We start from the raw sequence: 17,604 nt of genomic DNA, 5'->3' as shown, positions 1-17,604 counted from the left end.
CAGGACCCCTACTCCATCTGTTACCATTCTACACCGAAACAAGCCATTGCCCTGTCAGATCCATAACTAAGACTCGTGCAGAACAGCATCAAAATAGATGACCCATTTAATTTCTTAACTTTAATCCTTTGTTTTAATTTGCATAACTTTATCAACCTTTGTAAAAGCTAGATGAAACTTATGTAATATAATATTTAATCAATTTGGTTTAATATAAGAATTTTTGAGAATTTTTTTCTTTTGATTTGGTTGAAAAATTGTATTGTAAAATGTGTGTGTATATTATTTTGCTTGGGTGGGATGGGTCATCTATTTTGACGCTATTCTGCTCGTGTTACCTACATTCAATTCATATTCACATCAACCACAAATACAACAGAAACAAATAAATCATTAAATGGCCCAGCAGTAGCAGATAAGATCAGACGAAACTATCGAGCTGTCGATATCTTCTTTTTATTGCAACAACGATTAATCATCTATATCCCTGTGATCCTCGGCCTTGAAACATCGCCAATGTCCAATGCTCCTTCGTTGTAGTGTGGCATGTACTCTGCACAGTGACCTCAAAGCTGATGCATGTCTTTGCGTGCCGAAGAAGCCATTTCGGAGGTAACCTGTAAGCTGTAGTCTCTATTGTCTTCCCGTGATGAGGCACGACCCGGTTTGTATTTGAACTTTCCAACCGTCAGCGACAAGTGCCTTAATAACGTTAATACGTAACGGCGACCTCCCATCTGCAGAGTGTTTACCAATGCCAGTAACGACGGTAAGACTATGTGTCTTCGCTTTCCGCACTCGCTCCTCGCCGAGGCTTCGCCACCATCTCGATACTCGATCTAGGGCAATGTCGACGCCATCCTGCACCGTGACGCCGTGTAGATCGATCATGCTTTCCGTGCTCTGTTGGTCGACAAGGTAGTTTGCCTCGACACTATTAGCTTGCCGGTAGCTCATGGCTTGCTGCTGGGCACGTTCGGCGTAGTACGCGCCGGCTTGTCTAAATAGAGGATCGGATTTGCCCTTCTTGAAGGCTGATGCAGCCGACGAGAATGAGTGGTTTCTTGACTCGGCAATTGCCTTCGAGACAGCTGCGGCAGCTTGAAGATTCCCCGGGCGGGTTGAAGCCCGCATGGGCAGATCAACCATTGGTGAACGGATAGCTGTAGGAGATCTTGGTGATTGCCTCGAATTCAACGCTTTGGTGGGTTCAGGCATATCAATTTCCTCGGAGCCTGATGCTACCACACTATACGATACCTCGTATTTCAAATATGCCGGCTTCTCAAAGTGATTCGCTAATATACGGATAATGCTTATAGCATCGCTCTGCGTCGAGCAGACCTCAAAAGTGGCTTTGACATACTCATGAGGTACCCAGGGAAATTTACCCACCTCCCGCTGGACGTCATATAATAAATCGGGGTCCGACGACGATACGCCTACACCAATGTAATTATCCAGAATTTTGACTACAGTAGCTCCAAGGGAGGCGTTATGGTCTTGGTAGATGCTTGTTACCTCTGAAGATGGTAGATTAAGCTTCTCAGATATAAGTGCAATTTGCTCCGCTGTAGATGTCAGTTAGATACGAGCTCGATGAACTAGTTATCCTCTTTGAGTATTCGGCTTCTCACCACTCTGTACAGTATCGCCGTCGCTTGCTTCCTGAAATGTATTTTCCGAATCGGCATGTTTGGGTAACGTCACCTTAGCCACTTTCTTCTTCTTTCTACCCTTCTTCTTCCTTCTATTCGGAATATTGTCATCATCAGATACATAGAAGCCATCGACCCCTTTAGGACGTTGGCCGGTCTGCTCGAGCCATTGCAAGTTGAGGAGCTCGTCAATAGCGAGGCTCGCGTCACCCTTCGACTTCTGCAGACACAGCTTCACGTCGATAGGCTTAAGGTTGACGAACATCTGAATGAGCTGTTCTTCCTTCTCGCTGTCCGTGAGGCCGTCAAAGAGGTCTACATGGAGAAGCCCGGGGTTATCAAGGGCGGACGTTTTCGACGATCCCGAGGATACAAGACTTGGGGGTATGGAACTCTCTGTTGTGACAGTGAAGCCATCAACGCTTTTCATGTCGCTACCAGTTGCGCCAGCGGCCTCAGCGTCATCATCCTGGTTTGAGGGATTGATATCTACAATATCATCGACACCCAAGCCGCTCGGGTTGAAGCCAGTAGCTTCTTCCGCTTCCACATCCTTGGAAATTGTCAGTAGGACTTGTCGCGCAGCAGCGAATTCCTTAGGATCATCCAAGTTATAGTCACTGGAGATGGACAGAATAGTAGTCTCATCCAAGAGAGACCGGAGCTCGTCCTTGATTCATCCGTTAGCTGTATAAATTGTAAATAATATTTGGCGCATCATAAATATATTATGATATATGATTTTTGAGTTATCTTCTCCAGATAGTCGTAAAGCCCTGCCCTCGCGCGGACTGCTTGGACCGAAGCACGGCGCAAAGACGCATTTGTATTTTTACAAATGCGCAAAGCCTAATACTATGAATAGGAAGAACAAAGGAAAGGGTGCCTCATAGACTTACCAGCAACTTCGTACTGGGATCGCTCATAATAAATACTAGGTAGAACGCAACACGTCCTTATCGTCAAAATGAATACCAAAAGAGATCTCAAGTCGGGCTATAGATGCATTCCTATAGCGGGGAGAATTGAGAGAGACCGGAACTATACAACCAAAAGAATCGGGCCTGTCGTTGATGCATTATAAATATAAAGCGTCGTAAAGAGAATGCGTTGACGGTTGGCAGTTGGCGGTTGACCGTTGACTTATGCGTTGGCTGTGTGAATGACTCTCACGTTTGCAATGCACAAGTCAAGACGGGAAGGGTGAGCACACGCTCGTCTTTCATTGGTTTGCCGAATTTCAGTCGGGAAGATTTTTGTTAAAGTACATGTATGTTACCACGGAAATGTAGCGGTGGCAGTGGCAGTGGCAGATTGGCGCTTAGGTAGTAACTGCCCAAATGATCTGCTGATTCCCGGCCCGGTGCTAAGGTTAGCCGGTTGGTGCAACCTCGATGCCCGTCACTAGCGCATGTTGTACATACCTCATATGTACATGTATGTAGATTGATGGTGTGTGTAACACTTGCATGTAATTCGCACCTGCCCTTCCAATCGTATTTCTATTTCGAGAGAAGATTGTATTGTATCTAAAATCGAGTATCATAAAACGTTTCTATTCCCATTCCCCCAGCCCAGTTTGTCCTACCACTAGGTACTCCAAACGCCATAATCTACTTCCTTCGCTTGAAAAATGCATACAATATTGTATAGGTAAGCATATAACAAAACACGCCGAAATCCCTTTCGTCGGGAAGCAAGATACCTAATACCCAGGCGTCTCAAAACTCGCGACTCTCACCGACACTACACGTATCAAAGACCCCAGTCTCAGCCAACCCCTTCCGCTTCAACGCCTCCTTCAACAACTGCGGGGGTTGCAGCACCGGCTCGGCCGTCAGCACCCAAGTGCCCCAATGGACCGCCATCGCTCGCTTGCACTTGGTATCGGTGAATATCTCCACCGCGTCGTATGGGTTGGCGTGCACGCCCGAGAATAGATATCGCGGGTGGTACGCGCCGATAGGGATGAGACCAAGGTCGAACGAGCCGAATTTCGAGCCGATCTGTCGGAATTGGGGACACACGGGTAGATGTTGGTACTCTGGGCCGTAGTCGTCTACGCCTTCGGGTACTTTAGGAACAGCGCGGTAGCCGGTGTCGCCGCCGAACCAGACGGATTTGGCTGGTTCGCCTGAGGTAACGGCCCATGATACCCATAGCGTGCTGTTTTGATCCAGGATACCTCTGCCGGAGGCGTGTTGACAGGGAAGACAGGATATCTTGGCACTAATTGGCCCTGGCAGGTCCGAACTATTCGCGCTACCCGCCTCCGCCTCCGCCTCGTCCTTACCAGATTGCGGCGTTAACGTTATGTCTGCCTCCTGCCACCAATCTAACTCCGTCACGTTATTAAATCCACCATCCTTAAACCATTTCTCCAACCCTAGCCCGACGAAGAAGTGCGCATTGGGATGATGCTGCTGGATCTCTTTGGCAGACGGATATGATAAGTGGTCGTAGTGGCTGTGGCTAATAACGACGGCATCGACGAAAGGTAAGTCGGCGATGCTACATGGCGGTTCGGTATACCTCTTAAACCTGGAAAGGGAGACAGGTGTACAACAGTCTTCGAAGACAGGGTCAAATAACACACGCAGCCCTGACGGGTACTCTACGTAGTAGCAAGAGTGGCCCAACCAAGTGGCGCGGAGCTTTGGAGACGATGTGCGCGTCGGTAAAAATTCCGGTTTTATAACTTGTACAAGTTTGTCTTCAGCGCTCGGCTTCGGCCAATTTAATGTACCAGTAAGCGCTTTTCTATATATATACAATCATAAAGTTAGCCAAGACAAAGACTACGGTACTTCGTAATAATGATATAATCGCCTGGAAACGCACACTGTCATCTCCAGTATTTGTAGTTGACCGGGAAAAGAGAACGAAGGGTGCGGGTTCCGGAATTTAACAGTCTCTCCATGGCGATTTTTTATATGGTGAGCTTTAGAGTCGAATTCATGCGCTTCGCCTGGTTGCGGTGGGCGCAAAGTAACGCTACTATAATACGTCGCCATCGAGAGGGCGACGGTAGCGCCTCCCGTCGAGGCCACCTGGGAGGAGAATTGTCTCGAGTGCATCGCAGGTCCTCTTGAAAAGAGAACTCGGGAAAAGAAAGTCATGGAGGTGGCGAAAAAATGGTCCGATTAAGACCAGGAAGGTCAGTCGGGCCAGATATATAGGTATCTATATGGGATTTAGAAATCGCTAGGTGGCATCGCTTTTCATACATATGAAAATTAGATCTTTTCAGCTCGCCCGGAGTTAATGTAAGGCTGGATTTAATCCCTTAACGCAGAGTGGCGCATCTCCGGCGCGTCACCTATTTAGGCATATTGTGTCAGCCAACTAGATGACCTCCATATGTATGAAGAAAGCTTCGGCCTAACGGTCTAATTTTGAATCCGATAAGTAAGGGCGGCCGTATCGAAGTTATTTTAAGCTGAACATTCAGACATTATAATTGGGGGTTTCTTAAATCTACTATTCCGCGTCCTATAAATAACTTGCCCGGCGCGAATGCGAATCGAGCAAAACTCAAGAACTGATACCAGTCAGAGGCTACTGGCTACTGGCATAAAGTACAATCTTGTCCTAATTATTGTTGGTTTAGGTACTTTAGCGGTAAGTAACTCAATATTATATGCAAATTATGCCAATGGGTTAAAGAGCACGTCTTAATAAGATGAAATTCCAACATGCACATATCAATTCTTCTAGATCAACGCCTACAAAATCACATGTACTTCATTCCAATTACCGGCGTTACTACAAAAACCCACCCCTTCATCCATTCTAACCTCCCTCCTCAGTTTCTTCACTCTCGCTCCCCTCACCCCCACCCTCCTCATCCCCTTCCGCCTCCTCCTCAGGCGGCACCCAAACCAACACCCCCTCCCTATCGCTCTTCATGCCCTCCGTCGGGATGATCTTCAGCACCTTCTGGAAGTACTTATCTCTAACCACGAGCGTCGGCCGTATCCACGCGCCCCTGACGAGCGGGAGCAGCCTATAAGTCACGGACCTGCGCGCGACGGGCAGCACGTTTAGCGTCGTCGTCTTAGCGCCCGAGAACGCGAACTCGTCGCTCGGCTCCATCACCAGCCCGAACGTCAGGAAGTGCGACGACGGGTTCTCGATCGTGATGTCTAGGAAGAGCAGTTGAGGTGGCGGGTTGGAAGAAGAGGGGGACTGCGAGGTGGATGGGTTGGGTGGTGAGTAGTAAGATACGCTAGCTAGGACGCGCGGTTCCGAGACTGTGACGAAGAACCGTGGAAGTGGTAAGACTGTAGTGTTCACTGTGTCTTTTGGGGACGTGAGCCGGCGCCACTTGATGATGAAAGCAAGATCCGCCGTTGCCGGCGACCGGTCGTCCAGGTCAAATTTCTGCGCGATGAGCTCAAATTGTGCTTCTTCGATTGTCTTGGGACTAATAACCGCATCATCTGTCACGGGCGGTTGGCCCTTGGACGCCTTGCAGCTTACATTCCCTTGTGTAGAGAGAATGTTGACGTCCAAACCTAGTATAGCTAGATCTTCATGTGCAAATGAAGCGTATCGGGTGGCGAGAGACCATTTCTGTGCTAGTCCTCGAGGCCGCCGGACGACTTCATCTCCTTCGGATGGGTCTTGAATATCTTCAGGGTTGAAGTAGCTTGGCCACTCAGAATGTAGCCGAGGAGATAAATCATAACTTGCTTCGAAGGGATTAACAATGTTGAGCTGGTATGTTGCTTGCTGAATGATCGGTGTTCCCGGATCCGACACAAGATGATACCGTGCTCTCACTATCAATTCAAGCACTATGGGTCCATCAACCGGGTCAATGGTAATCGTAGCTTTTGTAGACTTGGAATTTGGTATTGTCCCAACTGAGATTCCGTCAAGCCTCGATTCTTCCACTCCAGCATTAATAGTCTTTTCTGTGCCATCTTCAATCTGCACTGCGTAGCCAGGGACATCTTGCCCATAAAGGGCTATATCCAATTTAGTATTGGCATCCGCTTCTTCTTCGTTAAGTATCTCCAACTCAAGCGGGATATATTCGCTTGCATAATATTGCTCGAGCATATTAAGAAGCCTGACCTCCATTTTGGGGGGCCTTGGAAGGACTTTGATTTTGTGTGGATTCGTCCGTGTGACCTTCTTCCTCGCAGATGTTTGTGAATACCATAGGCCAACGTGGTTGGTTTCTCGGAGCCTAATCGTATATCTAAGGGTGAAAGATTCCGGTGCTACTGAAACCTGTACCGAAGATGCTCTAGCATCACCTGGTTCTCGTAATGGGACGTCCATTTCAAAAACTCGCGTTTGACCCGGTAATAGCGTTAGATCGTCTGTTCCCTCCAGTGTAGGGGTCGTCTCGGCGTTCGATTCATCATCATCATCAGAATCGTCATCTTCACTGCTCTCCGTCTCGACTAAAGCCACTTTCGAAACTCGTGGCTTTGAAGATGAATGTACCTGATTATCACTAGCTTTGTGCCTCAAGTATATTGTATATAAGCTGCCGTCGAATTCAATTCGAATCCTCTCCAACACTACCGGTGCAGCATCTTGGAAGGAGTTAGACGTAATCGAAAGTTGGGTTGGGCAACTCTGTCCAGCTTTTCCTTCGTCATTTTTGAAAATAAATGAAGCATGTAGGAATGATGTTACATGCTCGTTGCCGATTTCTATAACAGGCCGATTCTCTGTAGATATGCCGTCCAAAGACTTCGTTATATCGTAATGCCAACCCGGCCGCCTAGAGAAACCTATACTAGACGTCAACTTCCAAGCTGCTAGTTTCTGTAGTCAGTGCTTCTCACCTTTGTTCAAGAGTTCCCAGTCAATAGCAACAATGAGGTTCTTATGGCCGACTTCTACCGCTGCACCCCTTAGAGTCCAACTAAAAGCTTCCATGATATCCCACCAGCCTTCTGTACGGTAAGACATGTCTCTCCACAGAGGGGTCAGGATTTTTAAGATTTTCCTCCACTCCTGCATTCTCTCTAATTCTTTACAGCACTCGAGCGCTAGCTCCGCCGAGGTCCGAATTTGATGTCGCTTCTGGAATTCGTTGTGTGCTAGCATCAGGTGATTGAAAATCAGCTGGCTATGATTTACGCCAGTTCCTTCTAAAGGAAACTCTTCGTGAGGCTCCGGGCACATGTATGTGTCATAGCTGTAGGTCTTGTTCGACTGCGACGGCGAAGACGAATCTGGCGGCTTGCGGTCCTCTTCGGGTATAGACCACGCCAACTTTCGTCTATAGGAAAGATGTCGTGCGGCTATTCGGTACCAGTATCCCTGATGGTGAAGAAGTTCCCACGGGTGCAAACGCTCTGCTGACAGATTCTTTTCGGGAGGGCGGTAGGGTAGGGTAGTGGATGGTTCCAACTCGGGGAACTGGACTCTTTCGATCAGATTGGCCATAACCGTATTCCATCTCGCTTGCCAGGTTTTCCACCCATAATTTTGCGTCCCTCGACCCCTTCGATCGACCAAATCAAGTATTCTATCGTGGTGCGCTTGCCACCTCCTAACGGCGGCGGTGCTTTGTCCGGCCCATAGTAAACATTTCAAGACTCGGATAGCTATTATATCAGCTAGGAGCCGAGCATCATTAAACCTAGGATTCCATCCAGGAATGGTTTCGAGAACATCGACACCGAGAAGAGTGTCATATGCTTGCTCATAGGAACGCAAAGCAACATCTATTTCTTGACGAAACTCAGCGAATACGGCGGTTTTAAAATCATAACGCACGTTCCAACCCTGAAGTGATAACGTATGAGAAGTACCGGTAGTAGGAGGGATAGTTGGCTGCGGCGCAATTCCTCTTCCTCTCTTTTTGCGGGAATGTCTACCGAGTTCGCGATAGTATTCGATCGCTTGGTCGAATACCGCGGTCAGCACGTTGTCGACTGCGTTTTCTAGGTCTACTGTAGTACGCTGGGTAGGCAGGACAAACAGTGAGGTTTTTGGGTCCAACCCCGTGGTTCTCCTAATATTGCCTAGTCTTTCTTCAAACTGGCCTATGGAACTTGGCGACTGGTCGCTAAGGATAACCGCAACGAAGCGACATTTATAACCAGATTGCCCAATGGCATTCTTGACAGCATTTATGTCTGCCTTAAGCTGATTATCGTGTAGGGTCGCAAGCGTAGGATCCGAGGTCAAGCTATAAAAAGCCAGGCACACGCTGGGTATGAGGTCCTGGTGCTTTTGAATCCACTGTGTATCTATTAAGCCATCTGGGTATAGGCTAGAACCTGGACTAAGGGGTGAAAATGGAGAATGTAGAATTAATGGTGATGAAGGCGCTTCGAATTTATCGGGAAGGCGTGCACGACGAGGCGGCAGCAGGAATTCCTAAGAGTCGAAGTCAGATTCGTCTCTTATAACCGCCCAATATGCCTTGAAAATAACTCGTAACTCCACGGGGCATAGACATACCCTCCCAACAGTGTCAATCTTAAATTTGTATTTCCTTGACGCGTCTCGAGAGTTCCATGGGAGGTCAGTGGCGTCCTTCTCTTGGATGCAGCGAAGGATGATCTTTGCCTCGCGGCTCTCTATAAGGGGTAGCTCTGATCGAACGAGAATGCCCTGTTCCCTTAAGCTGGGATCGGCTAGAGAAGACTTTGTAGTAGAGGAAGCATTGCCTAGGCCAAAGACGACGAGGAATGGGACATTATGGTCCAGGCTACCCGCTGGAAAGTCGTCCATTGGTCTAGTAGGAGAGGGGCTCGAAAGACATTGGTGTTCGCTTATACGATCGGTTCAATGTGGGTTTCTAGTCGATTCAGATCATTATTCTATGTGTTAGGTAGTTATGCGATTAGTTCTAGGGACTGTAAGTCGAGTTGAATAGGTAGTAGTACTCAACGAGGCACTCTGTATAATGGCCCATTGTCGCATATAATAATAGTTGGTTATCGCAGAGCTTCCGGGTTGTTAGCTATTGTTCTAGTTAGCTGATATCGAATTCGAAGCTTCAGTGACCTCACACTAAATTGTACAATACCATACACATTACATTAAGGTGGGGCTACCTCTTAAATAGTCGGACCCTGGTGACTTGCTTGTGCCGATTTCCTTACCTAATACCGTCACCAACAAACTCTTACCCGAGCCGGCCTTGTAAAGTCTGATCATCTTTTCCGTTTTGGATTTGCATGGTGCTACGTACAGCGCGGTACCTTGTAAGATACATTAGATACATATGTATGTACCACATAAATGTACGTATCACAATGTATATAAACCGTACCTATATGGGTACGTACTTCATTAGTACATGTCAGGGAACATCGTTATCTTGATTGGTGAACCCATGCGCGCACTGCGGGCAGCAGCCTTGTCCCAGCTCTAGTCGTGTCGTTACGAAACTTGAAGTCTTCTTCTGCAGCTCTTTTACAATTTCCCGCAGGCGCAACGCATTTCGGTATTGTATTGTTTAAGGAGGTCGACTACAACACCTAACTATTTACCCACATCTTCATAATACTCCTAGGACCTGTTTAATTCAACCATTCCAGCATCCCATTTTCCATACGCCTCTACCTATCTCGCTGTTCCGATCCTGCGACCGACAGACACGCCATTCCACCCTTTGTGCCAAAAATCTTGCTAAAGAAGCCGAGCTTATACGCCATTGCTATCATTAATAGCTCGAATTTTCCATTATTATATTTATCAAAGCTACCAAAGCTGGCCGCGCTGGGCCATTGCGGGAACATACTCAGCTCTTGCACATTGTAGCCGACCACAAAGATTTACGATCGCAATGACTTCCCAACAAGTTCTCTTCTCTGAGACCATTGCGGCAATGAAGAAGGCACGAAAGCGCAAGGCATACGGTGAGCTCCTTTGTAGAAATGCTGCGTGTTAGTCGCTGACGTACTGGTCTGGTAGAATCCGATTCCGATTCTGAAATACACTACCATGGTAATCGGGGGCACAAATTAATGAAGAGGGCTAGGTTTGTCCACGAGGGACAGTTAGCACCACCCTCAGGGCCTGAAGTATATAAGGAGGTCAGTGTGCCTTGCATTCCGAGATTCCGAGATAATTCGCGGTGGATAGTATCTAACCGAAGTTGACTTCATAGATCGTTAACCACGCTGGTTACCAAAGAGCGATCATTAGTCGAAACCCAGTTCTTATTGACGACGAAGGTTACCAAATCGATAGCGATGATGATCAAGAATATATCCAAGACGTTGCCGACGCGGCAGCCGAGTTCAATCCGTACGCCAACGTGCGACTCGAAAGTTGGTTACCACATCCAGCCCAATCCATCCACAGATGCTAATAGTCGGTCTTTTTGCAGACATCCTCGCGCCTCTTACCTCCGTTACCGATCTTCCTACACACCCTACCTTATCGCGACCTTATAGTACGAAAACACTCACAGACTTAACGAAGCAAGCCTGTAATATCATGCACAAGGAGAATGCCGCGCTTTGGAGGGTTAAACACCTACAGACAAAGCTAGTGGGAGATCATATCTGGGCCCCCTGCGACATGATGCTTGGTCCCAACGATATCGAACTGTATCGTGACGACTATATGGATTCAAATAGTCAAGCACAAGGATCTGTCAAGTCAGACACCAACATGCTGCCGCTGGAAGATACACGAACGAAGACCAACAAAAATACTGCGGTCATAGGGAATGAGGACGTTTCTGGAGGACCCCCTGAGACAATAGCTAATGGAGCAAAGCCTGATGGTGATACTACGATGATTGACGCCGAACCACCAACAGACGCCGATACAAGTGCACCCGAGCCAACAACACAGGCTGCTAAAGTCAATGCTGAGGGGCAGAAGCGAAATATAGAGGGTGATGTTTTGGTCGACGCACTAAACGGGTCGGAAGAGAAGAAGACGGGGGTGGACGCAACCGATACCCAGCAAAGCACCGTTGCTAATACCGATATCAACGGGGCTAAAGAAACACACTCTACAGAATCTACAAGTGGGTTAGCGGCGGATAGCGCTGCGTTGGCCGGGCAAGGACCAGTTGACAAGGTAGCCCATCATAGTCAGGTCGGCGAGGGAACTGAAAATGAGGGTAGCCGGGCAGTGTCGGTGATGTCGGTGTTCACGGAGGAGACACCTATTCACCCCCTCTTCTTACATCCCCGATCAGCTCGGCCCGATAGAGATCTTGGAATTCCGGAGGCAGAAGCAGAAGATATGCGACGGCTATTGCAGTTATATGTGCAAAAACAGGAAGAAGTATGCCGCGGAGCAAAGCGGCTATACGAAGGACTCCTTCGGGCAGACAGGATGCGGAAGACAGTCTTACAGTGGTCTAAGTATGAAGCCCATGTTGGACCAAACCGTGATATGTCGGATGGAGAGGATTGGTATGATAAAGAGGAATGGGGCTTAGAAGATGACTTAAAGAAAGGTGCGGATGAAGAAGAAGAGGATACGGCGCAACCAACTAAGAAGACAAGAACTCGGAGATGATGATAGCTAAGGAAAAGGGAGAGGAGGCTCGTATGATGAACTTTTTTTTTAGTTATCGGATACCCGGTGAGATAGTTGGCAGCAGTCCAATGCATAAATGGAATGAGAAAAAGGTCTCAACATAACCTTTTCTTACCTTCTGGATTCCGTACCTTATGGCGTCAGCATATTCTCGTCAAACGGGACTTGGATGGATTATGATGTGAATGAAGCCTGAGAGTACAAAGCAATGATGTCGGAATTGCTATAGCGTAGATGGTAGTATAAACTAAACTCGTATAATGTCCTAGGTAGAATCAGTCGTTGGTTATTACTTATGTACCTAAGGTATGTACTTGATAGAAGTAAATGGTACTACCATATAAAGTTGCAATGTAAGGTTGAGGAAGGCCATATGGAATGCAAAGCCCAATGATGCACGTGCACTCCGATCGGATCGATTAAGTTATCGGGGAGGGGCTCCAGGTTTGACCATAGGTAGTACATGGTATTACCTGGCGAAGCTGTGGGCAAAGCGGGATGAAAATATGTACATTGTTTTACATACAAGACCAGAGAAGAAGAAAAAAAAAGGCTTGGCTCCAATAATTCCGATTCCAATTCCACAAAACCAGGCCACGTTCATCTTGCTTGTTCATCTTGCTTTCGTAAACATATTGAATAACTATTGAAAGTTCCCCAACCCCAAACGTCATCACCACTCACTTGCACAATAATATAATATCATATTATTATATTATTTCACTAACTATTTTGTTTTATACTTGGGCAGCAGCTGGTACGAGCTTCAGCCATGGCACCCCTAGATCCTGCTGTGACCAAGCTGGTCGACCTGAACCAGAAGAGCCTGTACCGTATGTTGAGTTGAAGTAAAGCAGTGTCGCAAAGGATGCATAGTTATACTAACAAGATTAGTTTCTGCCTTTGCGATTGCTTTTAACCCGCTGTTCTGGAAGTAAGTCGCATATTCGAAACGTCCACTAGGTGGATATATATGCTAACAGGAACTTATAGCATCGTAGCTCGACAAGGTCAGTCCATCCAGGTTTCAACACTACCTCCCTACTTCACCTAGGTTATATATCTTCTCATCGTAGTATGACTAACATCTAAATAGAATACCGTAACAAGACACTTACCAAGCTCTTCGGCGGACATTCGCAAGCTGCCTGCTATGGGTTAGCTCTCACCATCTTCTCTCTTGGTCTGGTGCGCGACTTCTTATACGAGCGTGCCCTGCGTCATCAACCGTCCTACCCTTTACTCGAGCTGGACGAGGTGAAATATCTGGCATATGGTCTGCTTGCTGTCGGAAATATCCTGGTTATATCCTCGACCTGGGCCCTGGGCATTACGGGCACGTTCTTGGGAGATTACTTCGGAATATTGATGGATGACATCATCACGGGCTTCCCCTTCAACATCACGGATGCACCCATGTATAACGGGTCGACCTGCAGCTTCCTCGGCACAGCGCTATTATACGGCAAGCCAGCTGGAATTCTACTGACGGCTTGGGTTTTCGTCGTCTACCAGATCGCTCTAAAATACGAAAACCCGTTCACAGCTGGAATATATGCGAAGAGGGAAAGAGAGCGTGCTGCGGCAGGGAAGGGCAGCAAGAAGTCGCAATGATTTTGTGACTGGTGCGACTGGTGCGACTGGCTGGGTTAAGCACTCGCACTCGGCATGCATAGGCCATACCGACATTTACCGAGACTCGCCCGAAACCGGAAACCGGCTACAAGGTGGGCCAACGGAGTGGCTGAATACCTAATGAACCGGGATGGTTCCTATTATGCCAAGGTACGTACGAGCGTGGGAAAATTGGCATGGCGGTGTATCGGTGTATACGGCGACACACATCTAAAGGCGTTTGCATGGCGGATATGGCGTTGGAGAAGGGAGCACAAGCTATGTAGATGGGTTGAGGAGAGGTGGTATGAATCAATTACGAAGAGACTGTATTAATTGAAGTTGTTTGCATATCTTAATGTAGATGCCTCTCCTCTCGGTTAGCTAATGCCGCGATATGGCTTTTGATATACGAATTTACTCAACCACAAGCCTTTTTTCTATTAGTTTCTTCCAATCCAAGTAATGGGATTCAATGCCAAGAACCAACCGGCTCTTATCTATCTTTTCTTTTCCTTTCCAGCCTCCACACATGTATGCGCACATGCTAGAAAATTCAAATAAAGGCGAATCGGATAACAAAGGTACATTAAAACATAACCTGTCACCTCGGGAGAAAGGAGTGAATCATATATTAGATACTGAGTCCGTATCATTTTATAATATCTACCGAAGAGGGACCACATATATAGTCCGGCACGGTCTCGGGTTGAAGAGTACCGGGATTAGACCGTGATACGGAAGAAATCGTGATGAGGGTATATTGATGATGCAGAAGTGATTAACTACTACTACTACTACTACAAGACGCAAGTACAAGACGAAAAGATGTGAGTACCTAGGTACCTAATTCACCCACAGCTTCCATACTTTTCCTTAGTTTGTAACTGCTGTAACTCTTACGCTAAATTCCGGGGTATCGGTTACTTTCAGTGGAGAATACCCCCCTTGACGTGCATTCCCTAGTTCAAACAGATCAAATAGAAGTAACGAATCGTCGACGAATCAGTTCGTATAATTAAGTACTTAAACCTCTGGAGCCGGTTGCCACCTTAGAACCTTTTTAGGTTTCCTTCTTCCGATACCGTTTAACACCCGTCCCATAGCAAACATCTACACACATTATTATTATCATCATCCTCTTCTAGCGGATTTACATACAATAGTTACATATTTAAATCTTTGTGTTGTTTCGATAAGAAACCTTTCTTACCAAAAAATAAAAAGAAAGAAAGAAGCAAAAAAAAAAAGTGGCTATGGACTAAGGAGAAAATAGAAAAAGAAGGGAAGATAACAAGGCAAGCGGCTTGTAAGAAAGTTCTTGTGGTCCCCCTTTTTTACTGGGGCCCTAAAGAGTAAAGAGCGTGGTTCGGTTTGACCATGAACCAAACATCGCGAACGGACGAGCCGTACGAGGGCGAAGGGCTCAACCAGAGCCCAAACGCTTTCTCGAACGACCTCGTCACCAACCAAGACCTCAACGGCATAGCAAATGCCAGAGAGCACAGAGGCGACAACTCGAGGAGTATGGACGACTCTGGACAGCCCGTGGCGGATCGAGCGCCGCCCGCCGTCGAGGAGGACCCTGATGGTAGCGCACCGAATCTGACCATTGCGCATCGTACGATTGGTCGGATACCTGGGAGGGCAACCAACCAGGACGACGACGCCGGTTCGACGCCATCGCGAAAGCAGTCTTTTATGCAGCGCATGTGTCGAACCGTCGTCACCTTTGGCAAGTTTGTCGGACCTGGTTTTCTGGTCGCTGTAGCGTATAGTACGTCCACCTTATTATGTTCATTCTCGATTATGAGGTATGCACCTACTTATATGAAGTACCCATCTGCTAACCTAGACCACCAATCCCCTAGTCGACCCTGGAAACTATTCCACCGACATCAGTGCAGGCGCTGAAAATCAATTTCGTCTGCTTTTTATCATCTTGATGAGCAATCTTTTCGCCATCTTCTTGCAATGCCTCTCGATCAAGCTGGGAACAGTCACGGGACTCAACCTGGCTGAAGCTTGCCGGGCTTTCTTACCTAGATGGCTTAATTATTTCATGTATTTCTTGGCCGAAGCCGCCATTATCGCAACTGACATCGCCGAGGTGAGCGGCATACTACTGGGGGTATAATACGGGATGGCTAACAAGTAATAGGTTATTGGTACCGCTATTGGGTTGAACCTACTGATACCCAAGTTGCCTCTCGTCGCCGGTTGCGCTATATCTATTTTAGACGTAATGGTCATTCTCTTCTTCTATAGACCTAATGATTCTATTAGAGGTCTTCGAATGTTCGAATGTTTCGTGATGGTCCTTGTCCTGGCTGTTGTTGTCTGCTTCTGCATTCAGCTCTCCCTTATAGAGGATACATCCGTTGGTGAAGTCTTCCTAGGCTACGTACCGAATGATTCCATAACACAGTCTTCGGGTTTGTTCCAGGCCTGCGGTATTCTAGGTGCTACTGTATGTGCATCTTTTTATAATCCCCTGTTACACCTTACGTACCCCTCCCTACGTTATACAGCACTATAGCAAATTCTTCCGATATACCCACCCGATTTCTCGGTCATGCCCTTAAGTCCAGCCGCTAACAAGGCGATAGGTAATGCCTCACTCGTTATATCTAGGCTCCGGTATAGTGCAGAGTCGCCTCAAAGACTATGACACTAAGCGTGGTCTGCTTCCCTCAGAACCACCATCTGCTGCCAACAGCACCATGGACGATAAGATAGGGGAGAAGACATACTATATCCCCAGTCTTTCAGCCATTAAACACTCGCTGAAATATTCGTATGCCGAAGTGTCTCTTTCCCTCTTCACGTTCGCCCTCTTCGTGAATAGCGCCATTCTCATTGTGGCAGGAGCTAGTCTTTATCAAAATCCCGATGCTCTAGAGGCTGACATTTTCGGAATTCACGATCTACTCGTGCAAAGTATCAGCCCGGGCGCAGGGACAATCTTTGCCCTGGCGCTACTATTTTCTGGTATCTCAGCGGGTATCGTGTGCACGATATCGGGTCAAATGATATGCGAGGGTGCGCTGAATTGGAAGATGAAGCCATGGCTTCGACGTCTCGTCACGCGATCCATCTCCATCACGCCAAGTATCATCATCGCCGGTGCTGCGGGGCGGGAGAAACTTAACGCTGCTCTCAATGGAAGTCAAGTTGCGCTGAGCGTCGTCTTGCCGTTCGTCACCGCGCCGCTTATCTGGTTCACTTGCTTCAACAAGTACATGACGGCCCAGCCGGGACATGCTAGATACAAGACGGAAGGCAAAGACACGTTCGTTATCAACGGCAATACCCTTAATATCAGCTCTAGCGAGGGTGAGCTAGGTCCTGCGAACGGAGGTAGCCCCACTATGATGGCCAATCCTTGGTATATCTCTGTGCTCGCCGGTGTCATCTGGCTTATAATGGTGGCCATGAACGTGGCGAACCTTGTATTGCTCGGTCTCGGCGACGCATAGTCAACGATTGTCCTATCAGCCCGATACCATTCTGCGGACAGAAATGCCAAATTCCGGTCAAGGTCAAAGATTTGCGCATTTGAGGAATTAGTTCAGGGTCGAATCTCTTCGGGTACTGTTTTCGGTATAAATCTCTGTGGCAGTGACTTGCATATTCTGCACGTTACTTGCACATCCTGCTACCGCGCTCGACATGAGCGTTTGCGGTAATCTGTTTCTTTCGACTTAACTTAAATTTTGGAATGCTTTTTTAGAATATATTGAGAAATATGACTTGACGCAGTCAGACGGAGATATATTGAATTGAATTGAAGTTGCACGTGTCGTGGAAAAAGTAATTTCCCTATTCAGCGAATGACCTCAAT

General features: G+C 47.3%; 6 protein-coding genes across 6 annotated transcripts; 3 read left to right on the top strand and 3 right to left on the bottom strand.

The window, feature by feature from the left end:
* Positions 1-266: 266 nt before the first annotated feature.
* On the bottom strand, positions 267-2,995 carry F5Y00DRAFT_234908 (uncharacterized protein). Its single transcript, XM_048007484.1, has 3 exons — positions 2,558-2,995; positions 1,638-2,328; positions 267-1,571 (listed from the first exon to the last, which is right to left on the bottom strand). The coding sequence occupies exons 1-3, from the start codon at positions 2,582-2,584 to the stop codon at positions 634-636; spliced, it is 1,656 nt and encodes a 551-aa protein (XP_047865738.1). The 5' UTR covers positions 2,585-2,995; the 3' UTR covers positions 267-633.
* Positions 2,996-3,379: 384 nt separating this feature from the next.
* On the bottom strand, positions 3,380-4,735 carry F5Y00DRAFT_261255 (Metallo-hydrolase/oxidoreductase; the record flags this gene model as incomplete). The annotated part of the gene is made up of 2 exons (XM_048011172.1): positions 3,380-4,418; positions 4,500-4,735. The coding sequence occupies 2 exons, from the start codon at positions 4,733-4,735 to the stop codon at positions 3,380-3,382; spliced, it is 1,275 nt and encodes a 424-aa protein (XP_047865737.1).
* A 715-nt stretch (positions 4,736-5,450) lies between these two features.
* Positions 5,451-9,368, bottom strand: F5Y00DRAFT_261254 (Gryzun, putative trafficking through golgi-domain-containing protein; the record flags this gene model as incomplete). Its single annotated transcript, XM_048011171.1, has 3 exons — positions 5,451-7,411; positions 7,466-9,011; positions 9,096-9,368. 3 exons carry the CDS (start codon positions 9,366-9,368, stop codon positions 5,451-5,453), a joined length of 3,780 nt encoding a protein of 1,259 aa, XP_047865736.1.
* Positions 9,369-10,003: 635 nt separating this feature from the next.
* Positions 10,004-12,477, top strand: F5Y00DRAFT_234899 (RXT2-like protein). Its single transcript, XM_048007483.1, has 4 exons — positions 10,004-10,501; positions 10,557-10,678; positions 10,753-10,915; positions 10,975-12,477. The coding sequence occupies exons 1-4, from the start codon at positions 10,429-10,431 to the stop codon at positions 12,123-12,125; spliced, it is 1,509 nt and encodes a 502-aa protein (XP_047865735.1). The 5' UTR covers positions 10,004-10,428; the 3' UTR covers positions 12,126-12,477.
* Positions 12,478-12,620: 143 nt separating this feature from the next.
* On the top strand, positions 12,621-14,283 carry F5Y00DRAFT_234895 (phospholipid methyltransferase). The gene is made up of 4 exons (XM_048007482.1): positions 12,621-12,979; positions 13,041-13,080; positions 13,140-13,156; positions 13,243-14,283. The coding sequence occupies exons 1-4, from the start codon at positions 12,919-12,921 to the stop codon at positions 13,758-13,760; spliced, it is 636 nt and encodes a 211-aa protein (XP_047865734.1). The 5' UTR covers positions 12,621-12,918; the 3' UTR covers positions 13,761-14,283.
* A 509-nt stretch (positions 14,284-14,792) lies between these two features.
* On the top strand, positions 14,793-17,577 carry F5Y00DRAFT_234894 (natural resistance-associated macrophage protein). The gene is made up of 4 exons (XM_048007481.1): positions 14,793-15,537; positions 15,632-15,870; positions 15,922-16,230; positions 16,370-17,577. Exons 1-4 carry the CDS (start codon positions 15,141-15,143, stop codon positions 17,237-17,239), a joined length of 1,815 nt encoding a protein of 604 aa, XP_047865733.1. The 5' UTR covers positions 14,793-15,140; the 3' UTR covers positions 17,240-17,577.
* Positions 17,578-17,604: the final 27 nt, after the last annotated feature.

This window comes from Daldinia vernicosa (assembly GCF_022497035.1).
Source record: "Daldinia vernicosa strain CBS 139.73 unplaced genomic scaffold F5Y00scaffold_18, whole genome shotgun sequence".
NCBI lineage: Eukaryota > Fungi > Ascomycota > Sordariomycetes > Xylariales > Hypoxylaceae > Daldinia > Daldinia vernicosa.
Note: the sequence above shows the minus strand (reverse complement) of the source record. Positions and strands in the feature narration are given on the sequence as shown.